This window comes from Podarcis liolepis (genome assembly GCF_965112155.1).
Source record: "Podarcis liolepis genome assembly, chromosome: 2".
Taxonomy (NCBI): Eukaryota; Metazoa; Chordata; class Lepidosauria; order Squamata; family Lacertidae; genus Podarcis; species Podarcis liolepis.
Window position 1 is genome coordinate 4,408,790 of NC_139555.1, and position 9,991 is coordinate 4,418,780.

The window sequence follows — 9,991 nt, forward strand, 5'->3', positions numbered from 1 at the left end:
TGAGAAGGTGAAAAATGGCTTAGTCATGTATAATGAGATAAGAATCCAATGTCTTTGTTCAGACCAGGTCTGAACAAAGACATTGGATTCTTATCTCATTATACATGACTAAGCCATTTTATCTCATTATATAGAAGGATCTGGCAACTTCTGTTTCAGTGTATCTGAAGAAGTGTGCATGCACACGAAAGCTCATACCAAGAACTAACTTAGTTGGTCTCAGTGCTAGACCTCTGACAAAGAGCCTTCTTCACTTGTATGCAAAATGTATGGGAAACTCTCATACACACCCAAATACGTCAGCCAATTGTGGCTCCTGAGCAAATACGCTCTCTTTGCAACACACATTAGAAACCTCATATTTTAAAAAGTCAAACATGTTTTTAAAAATGTGCTTGACCTACCGTGGACATGCAGACCTGCCTGTCACTCAGACCTCCCAACACCCCAAGTTCTCAGTTTCCCCCAAACTGGCACAAATGAGCTTCCACTGCCCCTTCTTCCCACTCTAGCCATTCGGAAGCAGAAGCATATATGATTTACTCTTTGGGGAAGCACACCAATGTCTGCCTCCAAAGCCAGAGCCTTTTGTGTGTGAGGAGCACCGCAATAAGGAGTGGGGAATCCTCACACCCAAACTTGACTACATCTCCTCAATTCCACACTCCTTAGCTGCCCAAGCAAGCCCCATTATAGATAGTCAGAGGGCAGTTCTGTTAAATTAAGGTAAGCCAGGTAAGGGTAAGCCAGGTACACGTACACTTTGAACAAAATGAAAATAGTTCTACGGTCGTGCCGGAGATTAAAATAAACCTTCCCGCTTATGTTAGTTCTCATTCTCCACTAATAGTGCCCCCCAACCAGAAGTTTCTTCAGCTCCATGTTTCACAGCTGGAGGGCATTGCCCTTTCAAGCATAAGGGCTAGAAACTTTCCTTGCCCTTTTTGTTTTTTTAAAAAGCTGCATTTGGGCTCAGTAACGCGTTATGCACTTCTGTTGCATCATGCTACACATGCACAGCACCGCCATTATGCAAACGCTCATTGTGCAAATGGTGCATTATGCAGGTGTTCTGCATGCAAACAGCTTGTGCTTTCTTCTGTCACCCTTGGCAGCCCTTCCCTTGGCTTCCAGAGCCCCATGGGCCACCAGAAAGCTCAAGGGATGTCATTTGGCCACAACCCACCTATGGCTCCCTGTGGATCTCATGAACACATGCCTGGCCGGCCAGGGATGATGCACCATATGCCACCACCCCGTGGGATGCTGAAACACTGCCAGGTAAGTGGGTATCAGGTTCACCCACCTGCCCCTCTCAAAGTGTCACGCTCAAGCAGGTGAATACCAAAAGCCCCCAACATGACACTGCCGTACCCACTGCTTACCAAGTCCCGTAGCCTGCCCACCCCCACCCCTGCAAAAAAAACCCCTCAGAAATAAATGTTAACAACCCAGGGGTGCCTTAGCACTCTTGGTAGGCTCTTAGATTAATCTCTCGCATTCGTTTGGGAACGCAAGATGGGAGGCCGTAGAGTTAACAGAGGGAGAAGGGGCCTCCTTCGGGTCTGGGGCTGCACTGGGAGAGGGCACCATCACCTGGAGCTCTCGCCGTCTCTTTCCCACAGCTGAAGTCAGAGCCCAGCCTGGGCAGCCCTCTGGATGCCCTGAGCACCAAGTGCATGGAGGAGTGCTCGGAGGGTGACATTTCCAGCCCAGCCTCGACAGGGACACAGGTAACATCGGGCCACACCAATGTGCTCACACAGACACCAAGCCTGCCCTGTCTCCAAATCCAGAGTCAAGTTTCCAGGACTGGACTGGCTCATGTGGAGCTGGAGGGGCGGTGGGGGCGTGGAGGAGAGAGAGGGAGATGTTCTCACCATCAGCGTTACACATAAAAGCCATGGTGTTTTGCTTGTTTTTCCTCCCAACATTTCAGTCTCACAGCTGGATAGATCAACCCCACCCTAGGCCTGGTTCATGACACCTTTGTCTCTCACTCGTTGCCAGTCTGTCCACAAACCAAACTGCATGTGCAGTGGGATTGTGTGGGGCAACCTTTAGGGGGCATGGAGGAGGGGGGGAGGGGAAAGTCCTGGTGAGCAAGCAGCAGAAGTTATTGTGCTGATGGAATGTGTTACTCAGTTCTACTTTGGGTACAACCCAATATCTGCTCCGTTTTGACCAGATGCCATTACATAAGTTGCTCACCAGAGAGAGCCCTAGCAGAAGCTGGTTTCCAGAGACGCATCAGATCTTTTTGGTTTGGGCAGGCATATCTGATGGTTGCAGCTGAGGCATTGGTGGCAGGGTATTTTAACTTACTGACAACATTGAGATGATCATATCTTGGCTTAATAAGCCAAGGTATGAACAAGCTCTTTGGCTGAACACACAGTTCCTTTGCTCTTCCCTTTGTGTGAGTGAGTGAGCAAACAAACGAACAAACAGGGAAGTTATAGTTGCAAGTTGTGTTCAGGCTGGGGAGCTATGGGTAACAGCTTCAGAATGAACCAGGATATTAAACTACATTTTGAAGTTGGCTTAATATCCTGACTTGTTCCAAAGCTGCTAACCATAGTTTCTTGGTTCAGATGAAACAAGCAAGTGTAATTAACAGCAGACTTCCTGGCTTGTTTGCCTCTCCACCATGAAGGCAAAGGGGCTGCAAACTCAGCCTAAAGGCTTGTTCATATTTCAGCTTATTAAAGTCCAAACTCTCCTATTATGTTTTAAATAGCATGTTGGAATCCACCCTTAACCTTTGAAAGAGCATGTTATGTACAGATACATGTAATTTATTTAAAAGCATGGCAGAATAAAGAAAGAGTTCTAAGCTCCACTATGGTGGAAATCTGCTCATACAAATATACCTCCTCTTCCTCCTTCTAAACCACCCCATATCATGTTTTCACACCATCAGTCACCCATGTGATACAGTTACAACCTGCGAAAAGAATTTTTTTGTGAATTAAATATACAAAATTGCCTTAAACAAGTCAGATCATTGGTCCATCTCTAGTCCAATGATGATACAGACTGAATCTGGGACCTTCTGTACCTGCCATCAACTTATGGCGCCTCAGCCATGTGACCCATCAGAAGGCACAAAAGAGATTCACGGACATCCGCAAAACCCTTGACTTCAGCAGTCCATGAGCACATCTGGGAGGTGGGGCAGGGATGGGCAGCTGCCCCTCCAATCAAGAAAAATCAATAAAAATGCATAGCTGAGATTCTGCCCCCCCAAAAGCCCTCCCCCCTAACAAAAGGCCTGCCCCCCCCCCCACAAAAATCCTCGCTATACCTGTGCGCTGGGTGGAGCATCATGGACAGATTTTGCCCCTCTCTCGTTGGATTGTTCAGTGGGGGGCAGACTAGGTCATTGCTCTGAATTGTTCCCAAGGTTTTCTGAACATGCTCCATTTCTTACCTCCATCCCAGGATCCCTTACTAGGCATGCTTGATCCCCGGGATGAATTGGAGAAGGAAGATGGGAAAGTAGAGGCTGAGGCAGTGTATGAGACCAACTGCCACTGGGAAGGGTGTTCCAAGGAATTTGACACCCAGGAACAGCTGGTGCACGTGAGTGATGTGGGCCTGTGGGCAGGATTTGGGGGGGGTGGATGGGACGGGGGGCATCTTAGAACTTGGTGGAAACTGGAAGGGCTGACTTACGCAGTCCAACCCCCTGCCCTGATTAGCTGCATCAGATACATCCTGGCAGGGCCGAAACTAGGCTTTCTGTCACCTGAGTCAAAAACCCAGTTTGGCACCTCGGATCCCCTTGGATGTGTGTTTGCATACACACATGCACGAACATATAAACACACACACACCTCAACACGTTTATTCGTAAAGGATATAAAAATAGGCAATAGATTATTTGAATTGAAAGGAATCCTAAGAAGTATTATGACTGTATGACCAAAGGGAAAGTGAGCACCCCTTCCTGTAAAAGCAAATTGTTTGTCAAAAGTAGAACTTCCATGTGCAGCAATTGTCTATCTGAGGTCAGGTTTTTAATTGGATTTGTTTGGTCACAGGATCATTACAAGACTGCATTACAAGACCATAAGATCAGCCAAGACCCTCTGATTTCCTTTCAAAAAATTTTTGTTGTCCTTTTCTTTGAGGCTTTTTGTCACCCGCCCCTCTTCTTGGTTCTGTGCAAACCCTTTCAAGGAGTTTTGACATGTAAATTTACTCCTGAGTAAGCTTCAACAAGATTCCTTTCAATTTTATTTTTGTTGGAAGGGATGCCAAGGATTATCTAGTCCAACCCCTTGCAATGCAGAAAACTGAGCTAAAGCATCCATGAGAGCTGGTCATTCAACCTCTGCTTGAAAACCTCCTGAGGCAGACCATTCCACAGTCGAACAGCTCTTACTGTCAGAACGTTTTTCATGATGTTTAGTCAGAATTTCCTTTCTTGTCATTTGAATCCATTGGTTCGAGACCTGCCCTCCAGAACAGGAGAAAAGAAGCTTGCTCCGTCTTCCATGTGACAACCTTCTCAGTCTCTTCTTTTCCAGGCTAAACATACCCAGCTCCTTCAACCATTCCTCATAAGGCTTGGCTTCTAGACCCTGGATCATCTGCACATGTTCCAGCTTGTCAAGATCCTTCTTAAATTGTGGTGCCCAGAATTGGACACAGTATTCCAGGTGTGGTCTGACCAAGGCAGAACAGAGTGGCACTATTGCTTCCCTTTATTTGGACCCTAGGCTGTTGATACAGCCTAGATGGATGATGAGGAACCATTCATGAGTACCTTTGGGTTTGGTCAGTCAACCAGCTACAAATCCACCTAAGTTACCTTGTTCAACCCACATTTTACCAGCTTCCTCATGAGAATATCATGGGAGACTTTGTCAAAAGCCTTACTGAAATCAACCACCAAAAAAAAAAAGAAATCAGATTGGTTTGGCATGACTTATTTTTGAGAAACCCATGCTGGATCTTAGAAATCACAGCATCCTTTTCTAAATGCTCACAGACCAACTGTTGAATTAACTGTTCTGGATTGTAATGCTATTTTCCCTTGCATATAATATTTATTTATTGGGGGTGGGGGGTGTACCCCTATATGATGAAGGCATGTTCTTGGGCTCTCCTCAGCACAAACATATAAATATAATAATAACTCTCCTTCTTCCTGTGTCACCTTGTAAATGAGCCTTCTTCAGCTTCATGGGGAAAGCGGAGCTCACAGTTGCCTTTCACTTTTTCATCTTTCTCTCCAGCTGCAGCGCAGACAAGCTGGGAAGCTGGGAGCCTCAATGGCACCTCTCTGGAAGCTTCACCGGGGTCAGAAACCCTGGCTAGACCCCCCCCCCCCCGCCCTGCACCCCCCCCCCAGCTATGGCTCTGCACCCTGGAACAATCCCTGCTTCCACTCTGTAATGCTTTGCAGTGATTAGGCAGGATCAGATGCTGGTGATGAATTGTGTTTGCCACTGACTTCCACTGACTTTTTACCTCTGCTGCGTTGCTCCCCTGTCGTTGCAGCATATCAACAATGAGCACATCCACGGGGAGAAGAAGGAGTTTGTGTGCCACTGGCGGGAGTGCTCTCGGGAACAGCGGCCCTTCAAAGCTCAATACATGCTGGTTGTTCACATGAGGCGCCACACAGGAGAGAAGCCCCACAAGTGCACAGTAAGTAGGGTGGGCTCAAAGAGCCAGCTGGTTTCTGTCCTGGGTGGAGGATCTGAGGAGAGACGGAGTTTGATGGGGTTCACACTATGACTGTCTCCCGCCTTGTCTTCTTCACAATGAGTACTGTTTTTGTATTGCTACTATTCAGCTTCTGCTAACATCTGTGTTGTTTCATTCTCTACTATGTCCAGAACAAATGTAATTAATTTCAATGCATTTCAGTGGAATGGAAACGTCAAAAACAATGCAGAAAATAATGCAATTATTTACATCACTGGTCTTCAACAGGTGGGTCAGGAGTCAGGAACCACTAGTGAGCTGTGGCCTGATCCAAGGTGCATCACAACAGGAGCACTACCACCATGCAAATATATTGTAAAAGATTACAAAATGAGTCCCCTAATGCATGTTTGGGTTAAAAGTGGGTTCTGGGTCTGAAAAAATGGAAAATTACTCATTTGCACAACTTGTGTGGACTCAAAAACTACTATAGAGAATACTGCTTTTATTCACTTGTGTGATTTCCATTCCTGGCCTTGGTCAAACTTGCAGTGTGCACTAGTTTCAATTTCTGATGGAATTCTCTGACATCCCTACCCCTCAGCAGGAGTGCCTCAAATTTTCAAGGAGGCAGCTGGGCCCCCTCGATATTCTGCGTCCTGTGGTGGGCCTCGCCATGCCTACCCACGGCTGCGAAGGGGACCCACCAGTCCTTACCAGGCCTCCCTGTGGCTGTGGTGGGCCTCGCAGACTCCTCCTGCCACGTGACGTCACACATGTGCGTCGTGCTCATGACATCACACGCATGCGCCAGGCACCCCCAACATTGGGCAGAACCCGGTGCCTGTGACAATGAGCCAGGTTCCATCTTCCACCACTTCCATCATGTATACCTGGCTGTGAATGGGTGTGGCTGGCTGCCCCACTGGAAGAAGGGTGTGGTGTGCGCACAAAGGAAGCTACACATTTGGGTTGGCACAGAGAAAGAGTGATTTTGTGGGGGTGGGGGTTCCCCATTTTGCCATACAACTACCAACTGCTTTGCTATCCTACAGTTTGAAGGCTGCAATAAGGCCTACTCACGACTGGAGAACCTCAAGACCCACTTGCGCTCCCACACGGGGGAGAAGCCCTACGTTTGTGAGCACGAGGGCTGCAATAAGGCCTTCTCCAATGCTTCAGACCGGGCCAAGCACCAGAACCGGACACATTCCAATGAGGTATGGCCAGCTGCCTAGGGTGAACCATGGAACCATGGAGCCTCACATCAAAAAGATGGCAAACCCCCTCCATGCAGTATTGGTATGACCCAGTGCTTCAGCCTTTCCCAAACCTCAAGTCTCTAGGTGCTGTTGTACTACAACTCCCATTATCCCCAAGCAGCATAGGCAATAGTGAGGGTTCATAGGAGTTGCAACATCTGGAGGGTCCCAGTTTGAAGCACGCTTGTCTTACTATGAGGCAAAATGAGTCAGAGAAGCATCTATGCCTAAAGTTACCACCTCTGGTGAGGGATAATGATCTGTTTGTGTCCTGGCAGAAACCCTACGTCTGTAAGATCCCAGGCTGCACCAAGCGATACACAGACCCCAGTTCTCTGCGCAAGCATGTCAAGACGGTGCACGGACCAGATGCCCACGTCACCAAGAAGCACCGCGGAGACACCATCTCTACCAGCCGGACACTCGTCCTCCACAGCGATATGAAACAGGAGCGAGACAGCGAAGGCAGGAAAGACGAAGGCAAACTCATGGTGCCTGACTCTAACTTGGTAAGCTGTGCTACACAGGCAGTGTTGGGAGAAGAGAGACTAGATTCCAGTGCAAGGCGTATCATGGTTGCTTGGAGAGGACACACGGAGGACAGATCTTGACACTGGGCAGTGGTGGCTGGTGGTCATTGAGGCTGCTAGGGCAGAAGGCAAGGAGGCCAACAGTAGGTGGCACCAGAGCCAGTGCTAGGCAGAGCCCACCAATTCCCTGCTGTGTTCTATGAGACTGAGGAGAGGGAAGGTGGCAGCCAGTGCCTCCGCGTGCACTGTTTGCAAGCAGAAAGTCTGGTAGTTGGCGGTTGCCAGAAGGCAGACTGAGGTTGGTGGGGCAGGTGCCCTAATGGGTCAGCCTATGAGGCTAGAATTTATTGAGTTCAAGAAGCACTGGGGGCCACTTCCCTCCTTACTTCTTAAGAAGCACAGAAAGGATGAGTCAGAAAAGATGAGGAAGCTGCCTCATACCCAGTCAGAGCGTTGGTCCGCCTGGCCCCGTGTTGCCCACACACTGACCGGCAGTCCCTCTCCATGGCTTCAGGTGGGGATTTCTCCCACACCTACTTGCAGGTGCCTGGGAGCTGAGCTACAGACCTGCCCAAACCAAACCACACTGAGCCAAAGAGGAATTAGAATTTGGTGGGAATTTGTGATTCAGCCAAAACGTTTAGTCCAGGAAGCTTCCTGTTCTTGCAGTCCATTCTTCAGCATACAGGCCTGGAGAAAGGAACGTTGCACTATAAATCTTCAGAAATTGGCACCCTGAGCATCTCAGCATTATTCCCATTTTCCTTTCTACCGCCCTCATCCATTGCCCACACCAACTGGAATTTGCCCCAGTGATTAATCAACTAAGTAGGTGGTCTACTGAGTAAAGCTGGCAGCCCTATTTTTTTTTTTTATTTAAAAATATTGTTTTACCATCACATGTTATTCAGTTTAAGAAGCAAGTTGAAGTAGTTATGGTGCTGGTTTTGGTGTTATAAAGCCCTGTGCAGGTAAGGTGCAAGACACTTGAAAGATAATCTCATCCTTTGTGTACACAGTCACTGCACTCTGCAGGTGAGGGCCTCCGTTTCATCAGGAGGTCCATTCTGCACAATACAGGAATCAGGCCTTTAGTGTTGTGGCACCTGCCCTATGAGATGCCCTCCCCTTGAATAAGAGACAGGTGCAATCTCTGCTGTATTTTTGGTGCCCGATGAAGACTTTCCTCTTCCAACCAGCCTTTTAAGCTGAGATCTTTCCAAGTCTGCATCTGTACTAAAATTATTTCTATTGATTAATCACTGGTTGTTTGCCGCCCTGGGCTCCTTTGGGAGGAAAGGGGGGATGGAAATGTAATAAAAGAAACAAGCAAGTACAGTGGTGCCCCGCAAGACGAATGCCTCGCAAGACGGAAAACCCGCTAGACGAAAGGGTTTTCCGTTTTTGAGCTGCTTCGCAAGACGAATTTCCCTATGGGCTTGCTTCGCAAGACGAAAACGTCTTGCGAGTGTTCCGATTTTTTCCCGCTCCCCCCCCTTTTTCTAAGCCGCTAATAGCCTTTTAGCCGCTAAGCCGCTAAGCCTTTAATAGCCGCTAAGCCGCTAAACCGCTAATAGCGCTAATCCGCTAAGCCGCTAATAGGGTTGCTTCGCAAGACGAAAAAACCGCTAGACGAAGAGACTCGCAGAACGGATTATTTTCGTCTTGCGAGGCACCACTGTACCCCACTCCTATACAGGTCCCAGTGAGTTCAAGTGGTAGAGCAGGAGACTCTTAATCTCAGGATCGTGGGTTCAAGCCCCACGTTGGGCAAAAGATTCCTGCATTGCAGGGGTTGGACTAGATGACCCTCATGGTCCCTTCCAATTCTATGATTCTAAGTAGCCAAGATCTCTCCACCCACCCTGCATGGAACGCCCCCCCCCCGAGTTGTTGTGACGATTGCTGTAACCCTGCAATGTGGCTGTGCTCCACCCCCACCCCCACCCCAGAAACCGCAGCCCAGCCCCGGCGGCCAGTCGTCCTGCAGCAGCGAGCGCTCGCCCTTGGGCAGCGCAAACAACAACGACAGTGGCGTGGAGATGAATGCCAATGCGGGGGGCAGTTTAGAAGACCTGTCGGCGCTGGAGGAACCGTCGGAGCCCATGGGCAACTCTGGGCTGTCGGCGCTGCACAAGTTGGAGAACCTGCGCATTGACAAGCTGAAGCAGCTGCGCAAGCCCCTGTCCGCCAAGGGGGTCAAGCTGCCGTCCATCCCCGGCTCAGGTGCGTGGGGAAGGAGGTCTTGGGGGGAAGAGGAGGGGAGGGCAGGGGTGTCCACAGGGGGTCAGGCACACATCTACACCTCCAAATCCAGATGAGCCTTGATCTCTAGATCTCCAGCTTTCATTTTTTTTAAAGGGTATGTTTCTAGCATTTGTAGAACCTGAGCGAGAAGTCAAAATGGACAGAAACTCTCCTGCTCCCCATTGCCATGTTTTACTTTGCTGCCCACCCACCCCAATCAGAAAAACCCCTGCGGATGCCCATAGAATAAGGTCTGCATAGAGGGTTTCCCATAGGCAGGAGGCAGTGAGA

General features: G+C 48.8%; 1 protein-coding gene across 4 annotated transcripts in view; it reads left to right on the plus strand.

Annotated features, from left to right (window-relative positions):
- GLI1 (GLI family zinc finger 1) overlaps window positions 1–9,991 on the plus strand; it is a 111,077-nt gene that overhangs the window by 95,518 nt on the left and 5,568 nt on the right. For 3 of the 4 annotated variants that reach the window (XM_083486155.1, XM_083486156.1, XM_083486157.1), the window contains 7 exons: window positions 1,116–1,281; window positions 1,626–1,733; window positions 3,445–3,585; window positions 5,512–5,661; window positions 6,717–6,881; window positions 7,202–7,432; window positions 9,406–9,679. In XM_083486155.1, coding sequence (XP_083342281.1) covers window positions 1,116–1,281; window positions 1,626–1,733; window positions 3,445–3,585; window positions 5,512–5,661; window positions 6,717–6,881; window positions 7,202–7,432; window positions 9,406–9,679 — 1,235 coding nt within the window. The remainder of the gene's footprint in view (window positions 1–1,115; window positions 1,282–1,625; window positions 1,734–3,444; window positions 3,586–5,511; window positions 5,662–6,716; window positions 6,882–7,201; window positions 7,433–9,405; window positions 9,680–9,991) is intronic. The other variant, XM_083486158.1, reaches the window with a different exon arrangement.